The sequence below is a fragment of the Amphiprion ocellaris genome, chromosome 5 (genome assembly GCF_022539595.1).
Source record: "Amphiprion ocellaris isolate individual 3 ecotype Okinawa chromosome 5, ASM2253959v1, whole genome shotgun sequence".
NCBI classification, from domain to species: domain Eukaryota; kingdom Metazoa; phylum Chordata; class Actinopteri; family Pomacentridae; genus Amphiprion; species Amphiprion ocellaris.
The window spans coordinates 32,083,643-32,111,590 of record NC_072770.1 but is presented as its reverse complement, the minus strand read 5'-3'; the positions used below and the strand labels follow the sequence as shown (position 1 = coordinate 32,111,590).

The 27,948-nt window shown below is 40.7% G+C and overlaps 1 protein-coding gene across 1 annotated transcript; it reads left to right on the top strand.

Moving 5' to 3' along the window:
• The first annotated feature begins 10 nt into the window (after positions 1 to 10).
• Positions 11 to 27,946, top strand: ipo9 (importin 9). Its single transcript, XM_023294456.3, has 24 exons — positions 11 to 298; positions 3,236 to 3,297; positions 3,454 to 3,540; positions 4,429 to 4,630; positions 4,941 to 5,029; positions 5,426 to 5,512; positions 6,345 to 6,464; positions 6,640 to 6,740; positions 7,137 to 7,195; positions 7,277 to 7,428; positions 7,549 to 7,647; positions 10,073 to 10,179; positions 10,294 to 10,433; positions 12,196 to 12,358; positions 15,814 to 16,040; positions 16,269 to 16,417; positions 17,111 to 17,239; positions 17,403 to 17,678; positions 19,094 to 19,260; positions 19,967 to 20,100; positions 21,732 to 21,851; positions 22,331 to 22,444; positions 22,587 to 22,663; positions 27,119 to 27,946. The coding sequence occupies exons 1-24, from the start codon at positions 139 to 141 to the stop codon at positions 27,227 to 27,229; spliced, it is 3,132 nt and encodes a 1,043-aa protein (XP_023150224.2). The 5' UTR covers positions 11 to 138; the 3' UTR covers positions 27,230 to 27,946.
• Positions 27,947 to 27,948: the final 2 nt, after the last annotated feature.

Here is a 27,948-nt window from a genome sequence, read left to right as displayed (position 1 = left end):
AAAATGTGCTTCCTCTCTCAGAAACCCCTCCTCCCGGTTTCCATGCATTGGCGCGCTTCGCCTGTGTGGCCGCGGCTCTCTGCTCCTCCCCGGGTGCTGGACTCACTGTAGCGGGCTGCGAGTGAAACCACAGCAGGCATGAGTGCGGCGGGTCACGCTCGGCCCGGTTCGGCCGCCGGCCCCGTCCAGCAGGGACTGAAAGAGGCTCTGATCGAGACGCTGACGGCCATCCTGTCCCCGGTTCAAGAAGTGCGCGCCGCCGCGGAGGAGCAGATCAAAGTGCTGGAAGTGACAGAGGGTGAGTGCTGGCCCGGTTCTTAGCGCCGCTGCGGGGGAGTTAACGGAGGCTAGCTGCCCGGTGGTGTCACTGATAAACGGCGTGGGCCTGCGCGCAGAGCCGCAGCGTGCTGACTGCTGCCTCTGTCCGAGCTAACTTTGACTGTTGACGAAGCTAACAGTGGAAATGTTAGCAGGAGGTTGTCTCGGCTCCCTGTAGCTAACAGTAGGCCATGTTTTCACAAGTTAGTGGCGACTAAGTTGGTCTGAAAGGCCATAAAAAGCGCACTCCTTACCCGGTGAGGCGTTCAGGTGCTGTCGCTGCCTTGCTCATAGTGTCGTCATTAGCGTCTACCTAGCTAACTAAGTTGTATTAAGCACATGGGGAATGCGTGGAGTGGAGCCCGGCCGGCCTCCACTGCACAGCAGCTGCTGGGGTGGACTCTCGGGTTGTTCCTCTGCTTAAAGTAAAAACCAAAAAAGTTTGGTGTTTTTATCGGTTATGTGGAAATTCCAGTTCATATTTCCTGAAACGTTAGCTGCGTTAATTTCTGCTCTCGAGCACACTGGAATCCAATAACGTCACCTGGCAACGATGAACAGATAGCAACAGATCCCAACCGTCACTAACCGCTGCTTATTCGTTAATACTTTTAAAAAAGTACCCGCAAGTACGATGTCAAACCAGCCAGAATCGACCTTACCCTCAAACTCAATGATATTAATTTATTCTGCGGTCGCTATGGCAACCGTGTAATGCCTAAATGACAGATTTTGCCGCGAAGGCGTCTCACAGGAGGGGAGCTTCTCCCGCGAATCCCGCCCAAAGAGATGCCAGCTTCCTGCATCCTCAGGAGCATCAGGGCTCAGACAAAGAGCAGCCTCCCATGCATCCTCTGAGGGGGTTGTTTGAACACTGAGCAGGGATATCTGAGCACCAGACACTTCATTTTCAGTAGTCTGGTGGATTTAAAAAAAAACTCTTTTTGTTTTAACAACATGTATAAGAGACACGACAACCACCAGAACAACACATTTATTACAACAAAATAGACATCATCATCACTGGCAGTTGTAATGATTATCTGTTGTAGTAACAGCGCCAACTACAAAATAGTGTAGTGTTTAAATATTTATTCTTCTGTGCATCAGCTTTTCTCCTTTAATATTACGCCTGCTGAGTCAATGGGCATATATGCTTAATGTCCTCTTTTGTGTCTTTTGTTTTTGGGAGTAACCTGTTTAAATGTGCACCTATTTACATCAGTGATAAATTGATACATTAAACCCTGGACATAAATAGCTCGTATGTGTTTCAGGGAGATTTCTGCCCATGTTCAAAGCAACCAAACAAATTTGGAAGTTCCAGCATTTAAGTTTCATTCATGTGCTGCTACACACACTTATTTGATGCATCCCTCTTTTGAAATATTGTGTCAGCACTCAGGGAGGGACATGAGTAAAGTGGTATTCATCAATATTAAAATAAACAATAAAAACAGGCAAAAGCTGAATGAACATCTTGTTGGGTCTTTTCCGTCCATTGATTTAAACCCTAATAATTTATCTCTGTGTAACAAAATGTAATGTTTAGAAGTTTTTTCTCTGACAGTAATCACTTCATGCCTTACATTTGCTTTGATGTAACTCTACACCGTTGCTGATAAGTTGTAATAGTGGAGTATTTTAGCCGTACATACTGGAACTGGAAAGTGGTTCTGAAGAAGAATAACACAGAAAGCTCCACCCTGCAACTAGACAACAATGGTTCCTTTGATTAAAGATTTAAGACCTTTATTAATCATGAACACAATTATACACAGTATAATGCTCAGTGAAATGCATTGTGCACCTGTTCCAAGCCGAAACAATAAGAATAAAGAAGAAAAACACACGAGATATTTGAAAAAAAATTTACATTTGGCTTGTTATGTATGAAACCCTGAAAATCAGTGTTTTTGAGGCAGTCAGCCATTGTATTGACTGCTTATCTCATTCATAATGTGTCTTTTAGCATAAAAAAACACCATGAGGACATGTTATCAAGGTAAAAAACTTTATTTTCGCCAGAGGGGGTCTTGTAATTATATAACTGAAAGCCTGACATGATCTTAAATGCAGAGATGCAGTGCATGCAGTTCACTTGTAGTCTTATATTGTGTGATTTGTTGGCATCTCTAAGGCATTTAAGCACTCTATCTTCTGATTGACACAGCTGAACAATACTTTTTCTGTTTTCTGTGACAGAATTGGTTTATTTTCTGACTCCCAAATATAGTTAATTAACTTTGTAGTCACCTGCTAATATAGCTTCTGGAAAAAAAAAAAGTTTTTTGGGGTTAACAATTCCCAAAACAATCCTCTGTTTTAGTTTTAAAGAAGAGCTAAAAATAAAAGGGCCAGGTGGATACAGTAACGAGAGGCTGTAGCTTACACTCCACCAGACTTCCCATTGTCTCCCCTGCAATCCTCGCACCGCCGGTGAAAGGCTAATTGTGCGCGCTGTCTGTCGGCCGTACTGCGGCGTCCCAGCAAGGCTGACCCTTTCCGCTGGCCCCTCTCTAAGGCTGCCACTCTGCAGGGTTGTCAGCACTAACATTGTCTTTTGGCGCCTGATGTCACTCTTGGTAAAACCCAGCGAGAGAGGCAGGTCTGAGGTTGATGCTGATCCCGAATTATGTGTTTGATCTCGGCATGCGGGCCACGCCAGGTTCAAACCGCTGTGTCTGTTAGCTTTGTGCAGTGTTAACCAAGTTACGCCAACGTTGTCGCTTATCTCGGTACCCGGGCTCATAATGAAATACCTGCTCAAGTCAGCAATTATGTGAATGGACCCTGAACAGATTTATTAATTTGTCTTTTTTCTGTCAAAGTGTTCTGAAAGAATATGTACGTCATGCTTTGAATCTGCTTCTGCTCTTTATTCTGTAGTAACTTATTCTGTCCTGATGTGTTGTAGAGTTTGGCGTCCACCTGGCAGAACTCACCGTTGACACTCAGGGAGCGCTTGCTATCCGTCAGGTGAGGAGAAAATAAACAGAGTAGATTATTTTTTCTTAGAAGTCCTGCTCACACACATTCATGCCAAACTCAGCACTTTTTCTGGTGTCATGTTTGTTTCCCTACTTGTGTTACACATGTGCGGCTTAATAAATATCTGGTTGTGTCTGTTTGCAGTTGGCATCAGTCATCCTGAAGCAGTATGTGGAGACTCACTGGTGTTCCCAGTCAGAGAAATTCAGACCTCCTGAAACCACAGATCAGGTAAACCAGTCTTCTCCTTAGGTACAGTCCCTTCAGGAAGTACTCAGACTCCTTCACTTCACGCCCACTCTGTTGTGTTGTAGGTTATGAATCATGCGCGTCTTGTTCTTGCGTCATTATCCTTGTTATGTGTCTAGAAGTTGATTTGAGTCCACTTGTAACAAATAGAGTTGATTGAATATTGTCATGAAAGGCACACAAATGTGTTTTTAAGGTTCCACAGTGACTGTTTTTTTTACAGATATGTGGAGCATAATAAGTAAACGCTGCTTTATGTTTAGTTCTAACTCTAGGGGCTGAAAGCAGACCAGGACCTGATGACCTCAGAGGTCCAGATGGTTCATAAAGTGACAGCAGATCAGCTATGTATTTTGGGCCTAAACCATTTAGCGCTTTATAAACCATCAGCAGGATTTTAAAATCTATTCTCTGGCAGACAGGAAGCCAGCGTAGAGATCTAAGAACTGTCCTTGTTAGGACTCCAGCAGCAGCATTCTGTATGAGCTGCAGTCGTCTGATGGACTTTTTAGGGAGTCCTGTAAAGACACTGTTATAGTAGTCTAGCCTGCTAAAGATAAATGCATGGACCAGTTTTTCTAAATCTTGCTGAGACTTTAGCACCTACGATTCGATTATGGGTCCTAATTTGACAAATTGCTCCAACCCAGGAGTGTAAAACCTGTAGGCGATTTGAAGTTGTACCTATGTAAAAAAAAATATGTAAAAAATGTAAAAGATCCAAATACTTTCTAAGGCAGCTGTACCTTCCTGTTTCCTCAGAGGAGCAGAAGTTCCATCTTCCCAAAGTGTTCTCGCACACAATGTTAAATTGACCTCTTAGGGATTGAAGTCAAATGTCGAGTTTCCGTCCTCCTCCTCCTCCTCCAGGCTAAAGCTGCCATCAGGGAGCTGCTGCCCAGCGGTTTGCGGGAGTCGATCAGCAAAGTTCGCTCCAGCGTTGCGTACGCAGTGTCGGCCATCGCCCACTGGGACTGGCCTGAGGCGTGGCCGCAGCTCTTCACCCTCCTGATGGAGATGCTGGTCAGTGGAGATGTCAACGCTGTGCATGGAGCCATGAGGGTCCTCACAGGTATGTAATAAGTTACACAAACAGTCAGGCACACTTAGGCTTTTGAGGTTTTTAGGATGTAGCGGTAATGATAATATTTACAGGAATTCTTCTAGCGATACTATCAGAAATTTGACATTTGAACAGTTACTTATTTGCATGTTAATCCCTCAGATTAAGGCAGGTTTTTGAGAAATACATGTGACACTTCTTTATCTCTTCTCACTTGTTGCACCCTCTGTTTATTCTCACATCAAAAGAAATGAGCATCCCCTTAAAAAGTGCTTATTAAAACGTATTTTTCTTTTATGTCACGATCTGTTGCCTCCAGAGTTTACTCGAGAGGTGACAGATACGCAGATGCCGCTGGTGGCTCCAGTCATCTTACCTGAGATGTACAAGATCTTCACCATGGCTGAGGTACTGCTCCATCTCCCACCTGTACTGCTCAGCAAGCGTGGTACAGTATATTCTGGCATGATGCAGTGTCAGACAGCTTTTTAAAAAAAAAAAAGTGATGATGCCCGTTGTGCAGAAGCCTTTTTGAAGAGTCGTGCCATCTGTGTTCCCTTCCTCAGTACAAAACGCTGCTTCATCTCACAAGCGAGCAGCGTTCAGATGCAGCATGAAGCCAGTTTTCATCTCAGTTTGAACAGTCGCTCCAACAGTAATGAAAAACCAGCAGTAGTTAAAGCTGTTGCACATTCTTTGCATTAGCATGAACACATCACTATATTTTTAGGATCTCTCTGGGTGCACATTTTGTCAGCTGTCAGTGGAAATGGCAGTAATTATTCTGCACTGTGTTTATTTCAGGTTTACAGTATTCGTACACGCTCCAGAGCCGTGGAGATATTCACCACCTGTGCCAACCTCATCTGTGCAATTGAAGAGCTTGAAAAGGTGAGATTTATTTGATATTACAGTGGTCAGTCGCAATATTGCAGTTGACTTTTTGGCTCACTGTATCACGGATTTTTTGTTATATCGCAGGGTTTTGCCATATATAGGTATTTTTATGTTATTTTAGTTATTTTTTGCAGTAAAATAAGCATGTTCTAGCCTCAAAAATTGAAGACAATATAAACAATTATAATTGAAGCATATTAAAAGAATATTAAATCAAAATAAAAGCGACCATAGCATCAGTCTCCTCCGTCTCCTGTGTGTGGCACATCGTCAGCATCTCGCCTTGTCTATTCTCACTGTGCAGTACATTCATCTCATCGTCATCAGTACTGCACAGCTAATTCATCATCATCTTCTTCATCATTTAAGTTGTAGCATATTCACTGGTGAGTACCCATATAGAATTTTATATGTTGTCAAAATTACATAGGTTTAAGAGTGTAGAAAGTGTTTAAGAGCATAAGAAAACAAACAAGCCAATATCGGACAGCCCTGAAAAATAGCAATTAAAATTTTGAACCAGTTTTGTTAGTTGGCATTTCATTGACTCAAGCATAGTATTTTTGTCTGTCAAATGGTAAGAAATGACAGGAAAGACATCGATTTGTGTCTATTAGCTCATTGGCTTTACTGTATGTGAACTTATCATGCTTAGTGTCATGTGCAGTCAACCCCCTGAAAGCATTTTCTTGGTCAGGAAATCATTTCACGATCACATTTATATCTCAGCACAGTATGAAGAAGCAGCTCTGTTGTACTTGTCAGCACTAAACTGTTCTGCTGTTGTTTTAAAATAATCACTGTGTAATACTGCGTTTGGGTGTAGGGTGCAGCCAAAGCGTTGATCTTCCCCGTGGTGCAGCAGTTCACAGAGGCGTTTGTGCAGGCCCTGCAGATGCCCGATGGACCCTCGTCTGATAGCGGCCTCAAGATGGAAGTCCTCAAGGTGAGAGGCCAAAGATTCAGCAGTAGTTGCTTAGCGTGACCCTAAATGTAGGTGCGGAGGAGAGAATGAATTTGCATTTGCAGACTTTATTGTCCCAGAGTAAATGTCAGTCATTTTCATAGTAGCTACAATTAAGGCTTTAGATCTGTGTTTGATCCTCTTATTCCTTTCACAGGCAGTGACAGCTTTGGTAAAGAACTTCCCCAAACCCATGGTGTCCTCCATGCAGCAGATATTACCCATTGTGTGGAATACTCTGACTGAAAGTGCAGCTTTATATCCTTGACAATGCCAGCAGTGTGGTCGCTACTTCCTTGCTGGGATAATCGCTGCTGTCTGTGCGGTACAAAGAACATTTTTGATCGACTCATTTGATGGGAACTTTCTGTGGTTCTAGCTCGTGGTCTTCGTCTTTTAATAGAACAGCTTCTCCAATCCAGAGAAGCTGTTCTATATATACATATATATTGTGAAAATAATGTGGTGTATGCATACAGTGAAATTATTATCAACTGGAAGTATATTTTAATCTGATTGATTACAGTGAACAGAAGATAAGAGCAGTTTGTACAGAGGAGAGCAAATGTCCACATAATATTCCTGTGAGGAACAACAAAACAGAAAGATACAAAGACGTTTTTTTAGTACATTATTCCTTAACCAGATGTTCACTTATGTAAGAACAGAAGTCAACTACACAGAGGAGGTGGACGACCCAGTAGACTCAGATGGTGAGCAGGAGTTTGGCATCAGGACTCATGTGCTGCATTTATTTATCTTCTGCGGTTGATTTTTTAAAAACATTTTTGCAGGTGAGGTTCTGGGCTTTGAGAATCTGGTGTTCAGCATCTTCGAGTTTGTCCACACGCTCCTCGAGAACAACAAGTTCAAGAGCACGGTGAAGAAAGCGCTGCCCGAACTCATCTACTACATCATCCTGTACATGCAGATCACTGAGGACCAGGTGAGGAATTACTGAAAGAGCTGCAGGGAAGGTTGAGCGTACAGATGAGAGTGTACATGCTGAATATATGTGTTTCTAGTGAGGCGCTGGCCTGATTGTTTCCCTGTGTCGGTCCATTAGATCAAAGTGTGGACGGCTAACCCTCAGCAGTTTGTAGAGGACGAGGATGACGACACCTTCTCCTACTCTGTCAGGATCTCTGCTCAGGACCTGCTGCTGGTGAGATAAACACACCCATCTGGGAACAACAGAGCGAAATAAACATGCAACTTTTAAATTATCAGGTTCTCCAGAGAAGATGAGACAGACACTCTGGAGACTCTGATGGTTGACAATAAGGTTTACTGATATCAGGAAGTGATACAACAAAGCAGCACATTCATGTGAGCATTGCCAGCATCGATTCTGAGGATTCTCTTCCACCTTGGGTATATATTGGGTTGGGAGGAATGACATATTTAGATTACAGCTTAACATGGGGACAACTTGTCAAAGTTTATTTGTATAGCCCTTCACAACAGCCCAAAGGGTAACCAAAGTGCTTCACAGTAAAAAACAAGAAAATAACTTAAAAACAGGACAAACAATCACACTCAAACCAACGGGCAAATGTAGAATAATCAATTAACCTTAGCATATTTTTTGCACTGTGGGAGGAAACCGGAATACCCAGAGGAAACCCATGCATGCACAGGGAGAACATGCCATCTCCATGCGGAAAGATCCCAGGAAGGGCAGGACGCAAACCGGGGATCTTCTAGCTGCAAGGCAAGACGTGCTAACCACCACGCCACTGTGCAGCTCATAAAATATGCAATAAGACAATAAAATAAACAGCACTAAAATATACATCTAAAAGAAATTAATAAAATGTCACCATGCCGCTAGGTACTGAAAGCCATTTCTAACAGGGAGGTTTTGAGTTTTGATTTGAACTTATCTGCTCAGCCACCCCAGACTAAACAATATGTAATCCAGGCCAAGGACAGCAGTTGTCTCTCTCGCATATTGTCTTCTGTAGCATCTGCCTTTCTGAGGGCCATATTAGAAAGAGAGACGGTCTGAGCATGTTCACAGCCTTAGTTTTGCAGAAGTGAGTAGGAACAGGGTTCAAAAGTGATAACCCGTAGGATAATTTGAGGTGACCTGGGTCAATATATAATTATGGGTCTTTTTGCATCATAGTTGACGTTTTTGCTGTTTTCAGGCCTAAAATCAACATGGCCGCCTACAACTAAACACCACATGGCATTTTTAGAGAAAGATTCTCCTAAATATTCTATATACAATTGAGTAAAACTCAGAAAGCCTTGGAGTCTTTCAGTCTTTTCTTCAGGAGGAAATGACATCATGTGGAGCAGGTCATGTGATCTGGAATTAACACACTTCCTTGAGAAGTGTTTTTGTAATGAGTAACTTAGTTGAAAGTGATTTCTCAGACACAGATGCAATTTATTTTCCATATAACATTTGATATATTTCCAAAAAAGAAATATCTGTCATGATTGTCTCAATACAAAGAACACAATCAAAACAATTTCTGAATAAGCTCAGTTTATTATTGTTTAGCTAATTAAAAGGTGGTTGTTATTAAATTTGGATGGTTACTTAGTTGACTTTTTAGTGATATCCAGTCATTTTTTTTATTAGTAAATGATTGTTTCCATAATAAATAATTCTGGAATTTGTAAAGACATGATCATAATGATGCAGTTGACTGATGCAACCTGCATGATATTCTGGGATGTCTTCAGCTGCCAGCTGCAAGGAAATACCTTAGTAAGGGGAAAGAGAGTAATTGTTCCTTCACAAGTTAAATAATTTGTGATTATGTGGAGGGGATTTTTTTAATCAGCTACTAACAGACCACAGCATTCACTAAGTGCCTTGATTGCCAGCAACAAGAACACTGACGGGTTTTACCAGTTTTCTTCTGCTTTTTTTGGTGCAAGATCACAGCAGACAGCAGGAGCGACTTCTCATTGAAGACATATTGCAGTTCTATAACTGCACAGTGAGCCTTTTTTAAAAAAAAAAAGACTATATAGTTGAATTTTCTTCCCCAGAAAATGGCCTGAAGCTCATAATATATTTGAAGCACCTCTAAAAATTGAGTTTGTGTGGGTGTTGTTCCCATACTTGCATTAAGTGCTTTTCAAACCATTAGGTAGATCCCATTTGTTGTCTCATGAGTGAATTAATGTTGCAGATTAATTAGTGCAGGCACGACATATTTATATAATTAGCTGTCCACTTTGAAAGAATTCAAAGAATTTAAAAAATTTTCAACTTTTCTCGCAGAGGATGGGAGGATGTTCATGTCTGCTGGGCAACTGTATTTACACTTAGTCCTGGAGAAATCCTGTAGCTCTCGCATTGCTTCTCCTACACACACAGCCTCCACAAACACTGCAGGCAGCTGTCAAACAATGTAGCTGGAGTCTTCAGTTAGTAAACGGTTGTTTACTATTGACTATGTGTGTGTTCTATATGTATAGCACGCATGAGCACCACAGTCAAATATAAAACAAGGCAACATTGTTCATCTTTTGCGAGCATAACTTGCTCATCGGCTCACTTTTCAGCCTGCGGTTCACTTGCAAGTGTGTGTTTAATGATGGTAACCTTTGACCTGTGGTTGCAGGCTGTTGCTGCTGAGTTTCAGAACGAGAGCGCAGCGGCGCTGGCAGCGGCCGCGACCAGACACCTCCAGGAGGCAGAGCAGAGCAAGAACAGTGGCAATGAGCACTGGTGAGGACAGACTGCATGTTCAGATATACTGACTGTATTCTGGCTCAGTGGATTTGCACACACTATGAAGGCGAGGCGAGGAAATCGAAAATGTCTGATGTGTTTCTTAACCAGGTGGAAGATCCACGAGGCCTGCATGTTGGCCCTTGGCTCAGTCAAGACCATCATCACAGAGAACGTGAAGAACGGTCGTATCCAGTTTGACATGCATGGTTTTCTGGCCAGTGTCATCCTGGCTGATCTCAACCTGGCAGGTGAGCCTTAAACAGACCCAAAAGTATGGAAGCCATCATGTCAGTAGAAGAAAACTCCAGATGGTTCAAGACACAAGCACTTGTACAATCTCTAACAAGACTGATCCTCAAGAAGCTTCAGCATTAGTCTAAGCAGCAAAGCTTGTAACTTCAGCTATATTTCTCTTCTCACATTATCTAACTAGAAAAGCACTCGGAGAGCACAGTACTCCACCAAGGCTGCTCAGTCTTTGTATCATTTCCGACGGATAAAATCTTGAATAAAAAATGACCTTGCACTGAGCACAGGCATGTGTTATGCATGTGCATGCTATGTATCAATACCGAATTGCATGTAAATTACTTTTATAAAGGTCTGTTGATCAGTTCATCACTTTCTGCAACCTTTGCTAGTGTTAATAACTGCTTTTATTTTGAAGGTGTATTTTAATATTATGGGCTTTTATTTTGTCACCATTCCAGCGGCACAGGAAGTGTATATCTAAAAAGCGTTTCTTGACATGACAAAGACGCTGCCGAAAAGTCCGAAAATTCACGTAAAGGTAGAAGGAAAATGGTGACGCACTGTTGCTGTCTATCAAAGGATGTGTCTAAACTTAGAAGCACGTAGCTGGAATGGGGACAAGCAATATGGTGTTTCCAGAAAGGAGTGAAGGACAGAAAGGTGAATTTTTGTTCAAAATAAGGCTGATGGCTGAACATAAATAAAGGCTTTGTGAAACATCAGGAGCTTCACCATTGTCTGGCTGGAGTTTGCTACATCACATGACCTAAATATGTAGCGGGCGCCAGGAATTGATGGGACTCAGAAACACCCCATAGTTTAATCAATTGTTCCTTGTATGATTTCTAACTGATAAATCACAGTCAATTTGTAGTAGGATGGCAATCATGTGATTGTCAGCAGATAACTGACACAGTGTTCACATCATGGTTACAGCGACGTCGTGCTGGCAGCTATATCTCCCAATGGGAAATCTTTAACAAATCCGTGGATCCAGACTATAAGCCGCATCACTGCCAAAATCTAATCACTTGGTCCTTGTGTCATTTCTGACCTTCCCCTGAAAATTTCATGTGTTTGAGTAATGTTTCACACAGACAGACAGACAGACAGACTTACAGACAAACGTACGCTGATCGTCACATAACTCCGCCACGTTCCTTGGCGGAGTAACAAAGGTATAAAATAGGGAAGTATCGGACTGATATTGGAATAAAAATGTAATAACGGTCAGTATCGTTATCTTTTTTTTTTTTTGGCCTGTTATGAAAACCGATAAAATATTGCCTGGATTTCGCCGGCATTTATCGCCGCGCAAATGATCACATCAAACTCCGTCGTGAAGCATGTAAACAAGTGTGGCTGCAGTAACAAGCTTGTTGTGCCGGACTAACAATATGTCTGTGGTTTGGAATTATTTCCAAGCCCACGTTTATCAGTATCGGTTGATATCGGAATTTGAGAGTTGGACAAGGTTGGCATATCAGTTATTGACAAAAAAGCCAATATCGGATATCCCTATTATAAAATTCCTCCAAAATCATGAAAGAATTAGCATGTTGAGTCGCTGTAACAGAGCTTTTTGTTGTCTAAGAAACAACTTGCAGCATAACTGAGTAGCCTGTGAGATGTTTTTGCAATTACACATTGTCTGTTTATTCAGAAGAACGCAAAAAAAGAGACAGTAAAATAGTACTAAACGACATCACATCATTTCTATATTGTTATAATGTCTTGTTTGTGTTTTCTCTGCTCCAGCGGCGTCACCGTTTCTCCTCGGTCGAGCTCTGTGGGCGGCCAGTCGCTTCACAGCAGCCATGTCTCCTGAGCTCATCCAGCAGTTCCTCCAGGCCACCGTCAGCGGCCTCCACGACAGCCAGCCGCCCTCCGTCCGCATCTCCGCGGTCAGGGCCATCTGGGGGTGAGTCAGCCACGTTTTCAATGGTTACCAACCTGCCACCACCCAAACACAAAAACCTTAGTGTTATTGTTCTGATCTAAAACAGTAGGCGTCTACAACTTGTGTATCAAACCAACTGGAGTTTCAGTGTTATTAAAAAGCAAAAACAGGGAGTCAGCAATTAAGAATCTTCAAAAATATTTGATCATGGACAAATATAACAAGGCAGAACAAGGCTCATGCTCGAAGCAGTAGTTTGACATTTTGGGGAAGACTCGGAGGTCGATACGTCACTCGTGTGTACAGTAATTGACTGAACACAGCAGGAAACTGCTTCCCTGGTTCTGTCCAAAGGTGTCAAATGTTCCTGCCGGCACCCCTGAACCTTTACTTTCAGGAGTCTTGCTGTCACCAAGGCAACCAGCAGTGATGACGGAAAGTTCCTGCTGCACAACTAAGGAATTAAGCATATAGCCCCTCACAAAACTGCAACTTGTTATTTGGGTCATTCCAGAATTGGAGGACATTTGGGCTTCAAAACTTTTGAAGAATAGACCTTCTCTTTTACAGTTTTCTGCTCCATATTCATCAATAATAGGTAATAAACTGTCAAAGGCTGGACTGGCTCAGCTTACACCTAAGTGGTACCATTTTTATTCCATGTTTTATTTGCTGTTTGCTAACCCTACTCTAATCACAGTAACAGAGTTGCTAATCCATGCTAATCTTAGCTTTTTCACAGGAGTAATATTGTTATTATTATTACGTTTATTTAACCAGGTTTGTCCCATTGAGATCCAAAATCTCTTCTACAAGAGAGATCTGGCCAAGAATGGCAGTACATACAGTTAAAAACAACAGTTTTAACACACAATCACATTTAAACATAGACATAAAAAATACAAATAATTAATTTTACAAGATTGTTAAATTAAAACATTTGCTCTCAATTTAAAAATTTGTACTTCAAAAGCCTGGATATGATTGGATTGATCATAGCCTTAAATGCATTCAGAGATACCAGAATTTGGAGTTTGAGTTCTGACTGCAAAATCTTCCATGTAGTTGGAGCAGAAATCTAGAAGTATTCTTCCCCATTTCCGTTCTGACCTCAGGAACAGTGAAATGCAGAAAGTCCTGCGAGCGGAGGCTGTAGGCCCTATTATTCCTGATTAAAAGAGATGACAAATAAGATGGGATAATCTCAAGAATAGCCTTATAAATCAAGACCTACCAATATTTACGAGTAGAAGCTAGATATTTAGCTAGCTGTTCCTGCTGACCAGGAGGACAAACTTACTGATGGAAAACAGTAAAGAAAAAAGCAAAAAGAATTTGTCTTATCCTGATAATATGCATAACAAGGTTGCATGAGGTAGAGTGAGGCATTCAATCAAGGCTGACAATGTTATGAAAAAATGAAAAATAGAAGAGAGGACATAGCTTTGCTCTACCCATTCTTTTGGAAAACTGTTTGATGATGTTAATTCCAGCGTTTCATGTGATTCACTGTTTTCTTCTTCTACCAGCTAAAAGGTTATGCTAACAGGGTTGTTGTGGGACACATGTTCCATGAATAATAATTATTATTTATAAAATTATGTATGTTTAAAAATGTTTTTTTACCACAATTACAAGAGACATCAATGAAAAAAATAATACCAGGAAAAGGAGATTTAAATTTAATTTAGTAGTTTTGTTTGAGAGTCAATTTGGTAATCTTCGGGGTGGGACAAGAGAACAATGGCATTTTAGCGGGAACTCGAGACTTACTTGTATTTTTAAAAATATTTTCAAACATTATTTTCTCCTATTTTTTAAATTTGGTCTCAGGACAAGTAAATTTGCACAACAACTGCATGTTTTAATATTTTGTACGTGGATTATTTGAAATTTGATGAATGGGACGTACAATGTCCTTCAATTCTGGAATGACCCTTTTGTACACTTACATTTTTGCACACATTAAAAATTTATAATGAACCTGGTAAATACTGAACCTGCTAGTAACCAGATTTTCTTACTTCTGCACAGAGATCTTTATGTTAAGCTGAGGTAACCTGCTGGTGGCTGTAGCAGACACTAATAATGTCAAACTTGTAATGTAATCCTCTGAAAGAAAGAGAATAACTGTGTAGAATGTGTTATAACGCGTAGATGTGTTAACACATTTCATATTTTAGGTTTTACCTGCCTTTACTTTACCTCTGTTATGGCTCTTCAACTAGATCAGGAGTGTCAAACTGATTTTAGTTCAAGGGCCACATTCAGTCCAATTTGATCTCCAGTGAACCGGACCAGTAAAATCACAGCATAATAACCTGTAATTTATCACAACTCCAGATTTTTCCTTTGCTTTAGTGCAAAAAGATACGTTTTGAAAATGTTCACATTTAAGGAATTATCTTTTTACAAAACATTATGAACAACCTGAAATTTCTTAAGAAAAATAACTTAAATTTCATCAATATTATGCCTCAGTTCATCATTTACGCATACAACTTACAGATCACAGAGTGTCTACAAAGGCATAAAACATTTAGTCATCTGGAACTGAACAATACAATGTTTTACTTCATGATATGTCAGACAACAAACAACAAAAGAAGACAAAAAGCAACACAAACAAGACAAAATATTACAAAGACACAAAATGGCAAAAACAAGACACAAAATGACAAAAAATGAGAAATGACACGAAACAAAACAAAAAAGAGACAAAAAATGAGACATACGACACAAAATAATACAAAAAAGAGAAAAAAAATTACAAAGCGACAAAAAAATGGACACATGAGCCAAACGAGACATAAAGTATGACTAAAGTGAAAAACAAAACGACAAAAAATAGACAAACAACACCAGCGAGACAAAAAAATACAACACACAAAACAACGAATGAATCAAAACACAAAATGACAAAAATAAGACAAAAACACAAGCGAGATAGAAAGGGAAACACAAAATAACAAAAACGAGAAACATGACAAAAACATGAGACAAACGGCAAAAGTCAGAAAAAAAACAACAAAAACAAGACGAAATGTTACAAAACGAGACACAAAATGACAAAAGAGCAATCTAGTATTTTACTCTATGATCAAAGTAACTTGTCATGGTTTAGAATTTATTTTAAATTTTTAGTTGTACAAATTTACAATTTGTAGTATGTCTTTGTAATTGTTACACTTTACAAAGTCGTCCACGGGCCGGATCGGACCCTCAGGCAGGCCGGTTTTGGCCCGCGGGCCGCATGTTTGACACCCTTGAACTAGATAATGGCAGCATGCTTTGAATGCTACTTGAAGAGGTTCTGCAGATTTAAAAAATGTCATCACAGATTCTAAGGTTAGGTTTAAAAACTTCCAGTGATCGTGTTATTCTAGATTTCATCATCACTATTAGATCTTGATGACATAAAAATGCTGGATGGAGGCCGTGTGTTCATTGTCTCCTACGTCCACGTCTTTCTGCAGGTACTGTGATCAGCTGAAGCTGTCAGAGAGCACGCATGTCCTTCAGCCCTTCCTCCCCAGCATCCTAGAGGGACTGGTCCAGCTGGCCGCCCAGTTCAGCTCCGAGGTGCTCACCCTCGTCATGGAGACGCTGTGCATCGTCTGCACCGTCGACCCGGCCTTCACCACCAGCGCTGAGAATAAGATCTGCCCCCTCACCATCGCTATTTTTCTCAAATATAACAATGGTACAGATGCTGCACCTCGACTCTCATCCTCTCTACATTCTCAGCATGATCTTTACTTTTTCAAGAATTCCTCTTTGTATGTTACTTGCCTTTTACGTGTTGAAGTTACGTTTCACCGCTCGTCTCAGGCATCGGTCACAGAGTGCTTCCCCTAAGAAGACATAGACGTTTGAGTAAAAAAACAGAGATTTGATCAGCGTCCTGTCTTTTCTCCTCTCTTCTCCTCAGACCCCGTGGTGGCATCCCTGGCTCAGGACATCTTTAAGGAACTGGCACAGATCGAAGGCTGCCAGGGCCCCATGCAGATGCGTCTCATCCCCACACTGGTCAGCATCATGCAGGCTCCTCCTGACAAGATTCCCTCTGGACTCTGTGCTGTAAGTAAAAGATGGCTGGAAAAAAAGCGCTTTCCAGAGTAGTACGTAGCACAGTTTGTTGAGTCATATTGATTGTGAGTTCAGTTAGTCTGCTGGGTTGTTATGATCCCAGAAGTACTCGTTTTTAAATGATTTTAGGAACTTCCTGGTCTTCTGTTCTTATACTAGCATCAGGTCAAGCTTTCACTTTTACCTACAAGCTAGTCCATGACAGAGTAGTGCAAACGCAATACTGCATTTAGACGTGAAAAATTAAATACTCAATAAATTATTTTGTCAACATTAAGCTAAGATTGTAATCTTGTAAACATATAATATCCTGTAATGTGTAATAAATGTAAATGGTACTATAATGGTAAAAGGCTTCCCATCCTTACCTCCTGAGGACAAAGCAAGGTGCTACAGCAGACATGAGGATATTTTCATTCAGCACCCAAACACAGAAGTCAGCCAGACATAAACAGGAACTATCCCAAAAAAATCAGACCAGTCCGATCCTAACATCCTCCTCCCTCACTGTTTATTTCTTACCACAGAATAAAAAACGTTTGTTGTTGTCTTTGTCCAGATGAGACCTTCTGACAGTTTTACAATGTCAAGCCCAAATAATAATTTCTGCTCAGAATGATAATCACCAGTTTTTCCTGAGATTCCCAAAAGATTTCTTGTGACCTGCTGCTGCTTCGTCCACAGACGTCCATAGACATCCTGACCACGGTGGTAAGAAACACTAAAGCTCCTCTGTCAGAGATGTTGGTGTGCCAGGCGTTTCCTGTGGTGGCTCAGTGCACCTTACGCACCGACGACAACACGATAATGCAGGTAAATAAAAAAAATTAAGTTATTTTTGTTTGAATTCTCAAGCACTTGTTCTATACAGAAAATGTAAAGAATAAAAATAACGGTGCTGATTAAATACAAAAGTATGTAGTTGATGATTTAGTCAGTATTTGTCTGAGTGTTGCCTCTTTCCTCCTCTCTCCAGAATGGTGGGGAGTGTTTGCGGGCGTACGTTTCTGTCGCCCTCGAGCAGATTGCCCAGTGGAGGGACGAGCAGGGCAACAGTGGCCTCTGGTACGTCATGCAGGTAGTCAACCAGCTGCTGGACCCCCGGACCTCTGAGTTCACGGCCGCCTTCGTGGGCAGACTGGTGTCCACTCTGATCTCTCGGGCGGGAACTGAGCTCGGCGAGCAGCTGGACCAGATCCTCCGAGCGATTCTGAGCAAGATGCAGCAGGCCGAGACTCTAAGCGTCATGCAGGTAGGAAGGAGAGGCGGTAATATACATAATTTATATGTCGAGTGTGACTGTACACATATGGGCTGTTTTCAGTACGGGCCTTTCGATTGAATGCAGCCACTGCTTATGGACAATATTTTCGTGCTTTCTGACCAAGAGCACAGTGCAGCCTCTGAATTACAGTAAACACAGACCAACTAGAGCTTAAAGACCCTCCACTGTAATTAAATTCTGCTGCTTGGGAGCATTACGAATTCTCTGATAACTCCAGTGACGATGGACACAGAAAACGAACAGCACAAATATTGCAAATATGCCATCATACACTGGTATTAAGAGCAAAGGTTTTAAATCCACACTGAAAGCGATCAGGCCCTGTTTGAAGTTCTCTCTCATCTGCATTTCAGCCAACAAGTCGTACTATGAACAAACATATGTTCACCTTTTATAATGGATCTGCTGTTGAATACAAGTACACTCCAGTTTAAGTACAGGTCTTTTTTTAAATGCCACTCTTAACCCTTTAAGACTTACCATTGTGCAAGTCCGCCAGGATATATTCTTACATTTTTACATACTGTACTGCAATTTTTTTTTGAGTATTTTTTTTCTCTTTACATTTGCTTTACATCAATATAACCCTTATATCCCAAGTTTTAATAATATGTATTGACTTATGTCTTAACTACTAAAATAAATTGCTTAAAAGTGCAATGAACCTAAAAAAAAAATTTAAATCGTTTTTGGTTGTTTCACATATATTTCAAAATACAGAAATTGCATAGGTGTATCCCTCAAATTTGTAAATGTAAAAAAATTGCATAATATCCTGGGTCTGGTTTATAAAGTTTTTTGTTATGTGCGCTTTATTGCGTATTTTTACAAACCCATCACTGCAACGAAAAAGCTCTCTGAGACCTGGTGAATGTGTGAAATGTGAGTGCAATTTCCCAGTTTTTATATGCAAAAGAATGATCGATCTATCTTATCTGGTTTCAAATCTACTGCCAATCAAAAATGAATATGCAGTCGTAGCTCTATAAGGTTAATGAATGTTTAATTAATTTTTTTATTTATGAGTGAATATTTTTATTAATTTGCTGTTGTAAATGAGGCTCTTTCTATTATTAGGCAGCAGCCAGTTAGACTTTTTTGAAGAAAGACACGGCCAGTCTGTTCAATAAACCAAAAAATCAATAAAAAATAGGGAGCAGTGTAATGTTTTCTACCTTTTTGCTTTTTCCTAACGAAACCGTGCCACATTGTGATGTTTGTGTACTGTACTCCCCTAATCAGTGTGTCACAGGATAATGCCAATAGGACAGAGCCTGAATCATGCTGTCTGATGTTGTACAACCCGGGTGTTGTTTTTTATTTGTTGCTGTATCTGTTCCCTCCACCACCTCACTTTTTCTCCTCCTTATCTTCTTCTGTAGTCCCTCATCATGGTGTTTGCACACCTGGTTCACTCTCAGCTGGAGCCGCTGCTGGAGTTCTTGTGCAGTCTGCCGGGACCGACGGGGAAACCCGCCCTGGAGTTCGTCATGACGGAGTGGATGAGCAGGCAGCACCTTTTCTACGGGCAGTACGAGGGTAAAGTCAGGTCAGAAGATTTTCCTTTTATCATTTTATATCTAAATGCTAGCGATTTACATTGTTTGTCACGAAAGCCAGTGCTATTATATTTGCATTGCTCATTTAGACTGAAGTAGCTCAGTATTACTACCTAAGCAAATAAAATAAAAGCTATTTTAGCACATATTTCCCTTTTACTATTTAGTTTTACATCAGTTGTTAATTTGAGTGGAGGAGAAAAACTGCAATTAATCATTTTCCACTGGTTTTTGTAACTTTCTTAAACCAGCAATTCCACATTCACACCCACTTCACACAGTGATTGACCATCTGTCTTTAAGAAGGATTTGTACTTTCTCAGTTCTTCAGTAATTTATACAATTTGTGCACTGTGCAAACGCTCAAATATGAATGCCTTTCAGAAAAGAATTTTAACCCTTTTCCTGTATTTAACACAGTAGTGCATGTCCTTCTCCTCTATAACAACTGAAGAAGCCACAAACACTTAAGCCACCTAATGAGTTGAGGCGACATATCCTATAATAACCTGGCATCACCCAGCCCCTCTTCCTAAACTGTGACTCAGCAGATCGTCGACACTGGCTGGGTCTGGTTTTAGAACTCCTCGTCTGTGATAATGTCTGCTTTTACAATGAAAATGTTTCTTTCACTTCTCTGCTGTGGCCGCACTTATCACATATCTGTCGTCTATATTTGTCGTTTTATTCCTGCAGCACGGTGGCTCTCTGTAAGCTGCTGCAACATGGTCTCAATACAGATGACAAACGTCTCCAGGACATCGTGGTGAAGGGAGAAGAGCTCTACAGCCCGGAAGATGGCATCCGAACACGCTCTAAATCTGCCAAGAGTAAGACTCTAAAATATCTCCTTTACTTGACCAAGCTGCTCAACAGAGTGCAGTGTAGAAACTAGGGCCTGACCGATATGGATTTTTGGAGGCCGATGCCAATTCTGATATTTGGCAGAAAAAAAATACCGATAACCAATTAATCGACTGATTAATGTAAAAAAATATAATGAATAAAATAACCTGTTTTTGGTCCCTTAATGCTTATAACAACAAAGATATGAATTGCAGGCAGAACATTTTACTGTTTTACAATATTTTGTCCTTTCGTATTTGTTCAACGTTACAACAGAGAGGAATTTTCAAATACGAAGACATGTAACAAAGCATTAAACCTCTGGGAAATTATATAACCTTAAAGTAAATCTATAAATGAAAAGACATCTTGTCTTGTAATTATAGGTTGTGTATATATATATATATATATATATATATATATATATATATATATATATATATATATATATATATATATATATATATATATATATACTGTATCTAAGCAACATAATGAGGGAAGTTACTGGCAAAAACATTATTTATGCAGCCCTCTGAAGCCCTTTAACGTTAGATCACGTTTTCTCTACTCCATTATTTTCTTTGCCATGAAGTCAGTACTCATATGAACCAAAACAAAAACCAGAGACGCCTTTCTCAGATGTCAAAACATGCTAATTAGACTCCCTGTAATGGTTCACTGAACGAACACTGACAAATTAGTGATAAAACTTTAAGCTCAGCAGCAGAAGTGCTCAAAAACCGCAGCTCGACCTTAGATTCGTGTTTTACAGAGTTATTAATGTTCAGTTTGTACTCAGATTACGCTACTACAAACATAAACTGTATTGATTGTTATTATTCATGATGCCTGATAAATTAAATGCGCTACTTCAGGTCTAATGCAGCCTCCTCTCATTCTATCATCACTCTGTAGTCTCTGAAATGTCTCTCCAGCAAAGACTGCAAAAACCAAACAAGAAACACAAGCCGATGCCACAAACCAGGAAATTGGCTGCTTCCACAGTGGCTAAGGCTATGCTAACAGCTAAGTGAGAAGGCTGTGACACATTACTCTAATGCGTTAACATATGGATTTCAGTGGACAATAGTGACAAAACAGTGAAATATTAAGAAAAAAGAACAGCAGACATAACTGCAGTAGAACCAAGACAAGTTAAACTGAAACGGGAGACATTTTGAGTCATTGTTCATTTCACATCGTCGTTTTAAACTTACCTGTCGGCTCAGCCCACTCCTGTAATGTTGCCTGGCTGTAGCTTCCTCCTGTACATTACTGAGAAGACAGCGATGAGACTGAATGGAGTCAGAGCTCACATTGGACAAGCGGCGCAAGGACATCATTCTGCGCAACTCCAACACTTCACAGCATTTACTGTTTTTTCAGAAATTAAGAATATATCGGCCTTTAATCAGCAAAACTCCAGCTGATGACTATTATTTTGAAAAGGGCTGTAATCACCCAATTAAATCAGCCGGCTGATAAATCGGTCGGGCCCTAGTAGAAACTCAACGTCAGGCCGAGAGATGGTTGAATGTCTAAAGGTTTCAACAACTAGATTACAATCTTGTGTCTGTTTTTATGGTCTTAATGGTGTTTTATATTTCAACAGACCCAGAGCGTTGGACCAACATTCCTTTACTAGTGAAGATTTTTAAATTGATTATTAACGAGCTGTCGACGGTGGTGGAGGCGAACGCCAGCAGAGCGAGCGCAGCAGACTGGAGCCAAGGTGAGCAGAAATGGGACAAACAGCAGTTCCACTCGTTTAGCTGATTCTCTTCTGTCAGGTCCATGTATCGATCTTGTGAGGGACACCATTAACAGGATCAACCATTGTCTGACCCCCACTTTTGTGTATTTGTTGTGGGACATTTATATGATCAGATCTATGTCGGGTTTGACTCCTAACAAAATGGGATATTGGGATAATTAGATTTTTAGAAGAAGCCCTGATGGTCTTGTAATATATTAAGGGAGAAGAGTTGGTCTCCCACTGACTACCTGGAAAAACTCGTCGATAAGAAAGTGTGATGGTCACTCTTGGTTTGTGTGAATTAAATTGTCCTATTTGGCAGATGAAGCCCGCTGACTCGCTGTCAGATCGCAGATTTGTTGTATTTCCAGTAAAAACTGCTCAGTCCCAAGCCTGTGAAATAAAGACTGGGCTAGCAGACATTTCAGTAACCAGCTGTTGTTTGTGTTCTTCAGATTCCGGTGGTATGTGGGAGGAACAGGAGGAGGACGAGGGGGAGGATGATGATGAGGAGGATGAAGGGCTGGCAGGGCAGCTGCTCTCTGATCTCATCGCCTCCAACAAATACGGTACTAGTATCTTCCGAGTGTCTCAGCTATTCCTGTATTCATATATACAGTACTTGTTTCTTAGTGTTTACTCTGCATCACTGTCTCATCACAAAATGAAATTTTCCTAATGATCCTTTGCGTTGTGTTTTTGTTTTTACAGATGATGATTATTACGAGGATGATGAGGAGGACGATCCAGATGCCTTGAAAGACCCCATATATCAGATTGATCTGCAGGTAAAGCCTCCTAAACTTGTGTGAACATTAGTGGCACAACAAGGTGGGTTAATGATAGGTACTTCATGTGTGTGGTTTGGAAATGCCTCTAAATTACCTCACTTAAAACAGGAGCAGCTTTGGTAGCATATTAAACAAAAAAGTATCCCTGAAAGAAGAATAACACCCCATCTTTCAGTTTCTTGTGCTTAGACCTTTGCTCCTTTTCTCTCTCTGACTACCTGCAATCTGTCTGCTGTTTTTTGGGGGTTTTTTTGGCTCCGGCTGCATCTCTGGCTTTTATTTCCCTCATTTGCTCCTCTGCTTTGTTTCCCTCCACCTGGTTTGTGACTTTGTTTGATTAAAGATCTATTTTTATTACGTGATGTGATGATCGGCGTATGTTTGTCCGTGTGTTTGTCTGTCTGCCTGTTAGCAATATTACTCAAAAACGGATTTGGATTAAATTTTCAGGGAAGGTCAAAAATGACACAATGACCAAGTGATTAGATTTTGACAGTGATGTGGTTTATAGTCTGGATCCACGGATTTGTTAAAGATTTCTGTACCAATGTGAGATAGCGGCACGACGTCACTGTAACTATGACAACAAGTGAACACTACGTCAGCTGCCTACTAACGATCACATGATTGTGATCCTACTACAAATTCACCGCTGCGGACTTATCGAGACTTATCCGTCGCAAATTGTACAAGGAACAGTTGTGGGGGTGTTTCCGAGTCCCATCAATATTTAGGTCACGTGATTCGGTAGCCGTACATAATGTACATATGCATAACACACGCCTGTGCTCAGCACAAGGTCATTTTGTTTGTGGGTACATCTATATTAAATGGACACATTCTAAAGTGCCATGATTTCGGATCATCAATAACTGTTAAACAAATGCTGCACTTCTTAAAGAAAAAATCAAAAGCTGCATTTCTGACAATGCCATACAGGGGAATGAACAGCCTTGGCGGAGTACTGCGCTCTCTGAGTGCTTGCCTTGGTTCTTAACTGTTAGCCATTAGCATAGCCTTAGCCACTGTGGAAGCAGCTAATTTCCTGGTTTGTGGCATCGTCTTGCATTGTTTGGTTTTTGCAGTCTTTGCTGGAGAGACATTTCGGAGACTACGGAGTGATGATAGACAGAGAGGAGGCTGCATTCGACCGGACAAAACACATTTAATTTATCAATAATCAGCCAATAAAAATAACAATACAGATAATCTACTACTACTAATACAAGGAACAATTGATTAAGTTATGGGGGTGTTTCCGAGTCCCATCAATTCCCACCGCTCGCTACATATTTAGGTCACGAGATTTGGTATCCGTATGTAACATACACATACATAACACACGCCTGTGCTCAGTGCAAGGTCATTTTGTTTGTGGGTCCATCTATAAATGGCCACATTCTATAGTGTCGTGATTTCTGCCATGATTTTTTTCAAGATTTCAGCCATGGGAGATGATACAACTGAGCAACCTTGCCGGAGTACTGCGCTCTCTGAATGCTTATGTCATTGTTTTTGTGCTAGCTAGCATGAAACTCAAACCACTTAAGTCTACCGTGTAATGTTGCGAGATAGGTGACCGTTTCTTTTAATTCATTGGCAGTCAGTAAGGAGTGAAATAAAATGTCAAATATATGTACTGAATCATATACAGTGTAAATGCTGTGTAATCATGCAATTACTTTCTGCCATTTTACACTTGATGAGCTCACAGCGTTTGTGCTGGGACATTCTGTATGCAAATTATAATGTTCCTATCATAACAGCATGCCATTTGCTTATCTGTTTTCATTCATTAGTGTTGTAGAGTTATTAATGTATTGTTGTAGCACATATGGGGGTTTTTCAGAGTCGCCTCATATGCTTTCTGGGAAGATCCAGCCTTCAGAATAGTTGCTGTCATCGCTGCAAGATGCAGCCGTCGTCTTCACCAATGTAAGAGAGCATTCCCTGGCCTAGAATGTCAAGTCAGATCAGAAGATGCTCCAATTATAAAGAGGCTTTAGGGTGAAATAGTGCCAGCCTAAGTGGATTAGCCTTAAAGAGTGAAGCATGCAATTTGCACTTACAGCTGCTGATAAACAGCTGTTATTTGGATGTGCAGTATTGCTGTCTGGATGTTGTTTGCACTATTTGTCCTGGTGAATAAAGGCAAACTTAACAACATGCTTGGAGTTTAAGCATATTTAGGTCAACAACTTAAATAGGTAAACTCTCCTCAAGAGAGAGGGAACAGATTGCCAGGAAATCAAGGCACACTGAATACTACAAATACAAACTTCAGTTGCAGGCTAATTAGACTCCCTGTAATGGTTCACTGAACGAACACTGACAAATTAGTGATAAAACTTTAACCTCAGCAGCAGAAGTGCTTTTAAATACAACTCAAAAACTACAGCTCGACCTTAGATTCGTGTTTTACAGAATTTATAATGTTCAGTTTGTACTCGGATTACACTATTACAAACATAAACAGTATTGATTGTTATTATTCATGATGCCTGATAAATGCGCTACTTCAGGTCTAATGCAGCCTCCTCTCCGTCTATCATCACTCTGTAGTCTCTGAAATGTCTCTCCAGCAAAGACTGCAAAAACCAAACAAGAAACACAAGCCGATGCCACAAACCAGGAAATTGGCTGCTTCCACAGTGGCTAAGGCTATGCCAACAGCTAAGTGAGAAGGCTGCGACACGTTACTCTAATGCGTTAACATATGGATTTCAGTGGACAATAGTGACAAAACAGTGAAATATTAAGAAAAAAGAACGGCAGACATAACTGCAGTAGAACCAAGACAAGCTCTGAGAGAGCGCAGTACTCCGCAAAGGCTGTTCATTCCCGCATATGTCATTGTCAGAAATGCAGCTTTTTTTCGAAGTGCAGTGTTTGTTTATTCGTTACTTATGATCAGAAGTCAAGACAACTTAGAATGTGGCTATTTAATATAGATGTACCCACAAACAAAATGACCTTGCACTGAGCACAGGTGTGTGTTATGCATGTGTACGTTATGTACAGATACCGAGTCGCGTGGCCTAAATATTGATGGGACTCGGAACACCCCACAATTTAATTAACTGTTCCTTGTATGATTTCCGATGGGTAAGTCCTGATAAGTCCGCAGTGACGGATTTGTAGCAGGATCGCAATCATGTGATCGTCAGCGGGCAACTGACGTAGTGTTCACTTGTTGTCATATTTACAGTGACGCAGTGCTGCTATCTCGTAATGATACAGAAATCTTCAACAAATCTGTGAATCCAGACTATAAACTGCGTCACAGCCAAAATTTAATCTCGTGGTCCTTGTGTCATTTCTGACCTTCCCTGAAAATTTAATCCAAATCCATTTGTACATTTTTGAGTAATATTGCACACAGACGGAAAAACAGACGGACAGACAAATGTACGCCGATAAACTGAGGAGAACGTCCTAATGTAATCTCTCCTATTTCTGTTTTACATGTTCAGTTTTAGTCACCCTTGTTAATGAAGAAGTTTAGTTATGAATGGCAGGTTCTCTGCTGTCACACGCTGGTAAAACATTACATTTAAAGCATACAGGTTCCAAATATCAGCTATCGGCCTTTGTCGATGACCGATAATCGACATCTGTATCAGCCCTGGGGAACTCATATCTGTCAATGTAAACATCTTTCTCTGGTTTCAAAGACCTGACTCATCCTGATTTTCTGAAAAATATATCTGCTACCTGGAATAATCCAGTAGAAACTGAACATTCTTGTAAAGATCATTGTGTCTGAGATGTGGAGAAATTAAAACCAACACATGATCAGAAACCTGGATACTGTCATATCTGTGTATGCAGAGATATGAATAGTCAGGTTTATGTATTCCTTGTACATATTATATCCTGAATGTGATCAAGATACTAATGGGAATGTAAATGCTTTGATTGTGTCAGATTCCATCGGATGCATACCTGGTTAATTTGCCTGATATTGTTTGGTTGTTTTAAAACTGTAGATAAATTATAAAAATACAAGAACTCCCACTTAAAAACAAGGAAAAGAAAAAATGCTGTAACTAAGTTTAGGAACGAAAAATGAAAAAAATGGATAGGGGCACAAACATGAAAATAAATGTATTTTAAAAACAGAATAAATGTAAAGGCACTGAAAATACAAGTTAATACATTTAAATTAAGAACATGAAATATATGTTCAATTAAAGATTGAAACTATAATAATTTACCCTCCATGATATGATGAGGCTTTTTAGCTTTTGTGCTTTGATTGAATTATTTTTGAGTGGGAAATGTTTTCCCTCACATATGGACAGTGGTCTCCTACCTACCTGATCCAAGCTAGTCTTTCTGCTGCTCTCCTTGTGCGCTGACTGACCTGATGGAGGACTTTTCCCCTCAGGCTTTATCACCTGATTCCACTGATGGCATCATGTTAAACCTGTATCATCTTCTCCTCCTCAGGCCTACCTGACGGATTTCCTCACACAGTTTGCCCAGCAGCCATGTTACAGCATGTTCTCAGGCCACCTCAACACCGCTGAGAGACAAACCCTGCAGTCTATAGGCCTCTAGCCCCGCCGTCTGCCACTCCAACCACATGATCTTCCATCTACAACACCCCAAACGCTCTTCTACCGCCCCATCACTTAATGCTGTCACGATTGCGAACGGAAAGGAGAAAACTTGGGATGTCGGAGGAAGTGTGCGGGGTGGGAAGAGACTGACGCACTTATCGTTTACCCCCGTTTCTTCATACGTGTGACGAGATGAAGGTCGCTGCAGACGTTAAAGTGAGGAGGAGGATGAGACTGCACAGGTGTGAAGGTTCAGAGGTCACGCTGTTATAGAGGAACTTCAAACTGGACGAGAGGATTCAGTGAAGATGTCGAGGCTTCACAGAGAGGGACAGGTGAACCAAGACATATGAACGGACTACTTCGCCACGTCCCGTTTGTAATTTAGCTCATTATTTGTGTGTTCCTGTATGAACAGAATGAACATGGAAGACGCTTCCGAGAGACTTTACACTGATTGAAGAAAACAAAAAACAAACAAGCATCCTGATGTTTGAGAGAGAAACATTGGCGGCCTTATATTCCATTAAACATTAACTGTTTCTGACAGGAAATGAAAGCTCTTAGACCGTCATGTCTCGGTGTACGGTGGGTATTTGGGAATTCACACTGTTGCCGTGGTGATTCAGAGCCTTGTCATTTCCTTGTAACCATTGAATTTGCGATGGAAAAATTTCTAAATAAAAGTTCCAAAAGGACGATATTTCCAGATCGATT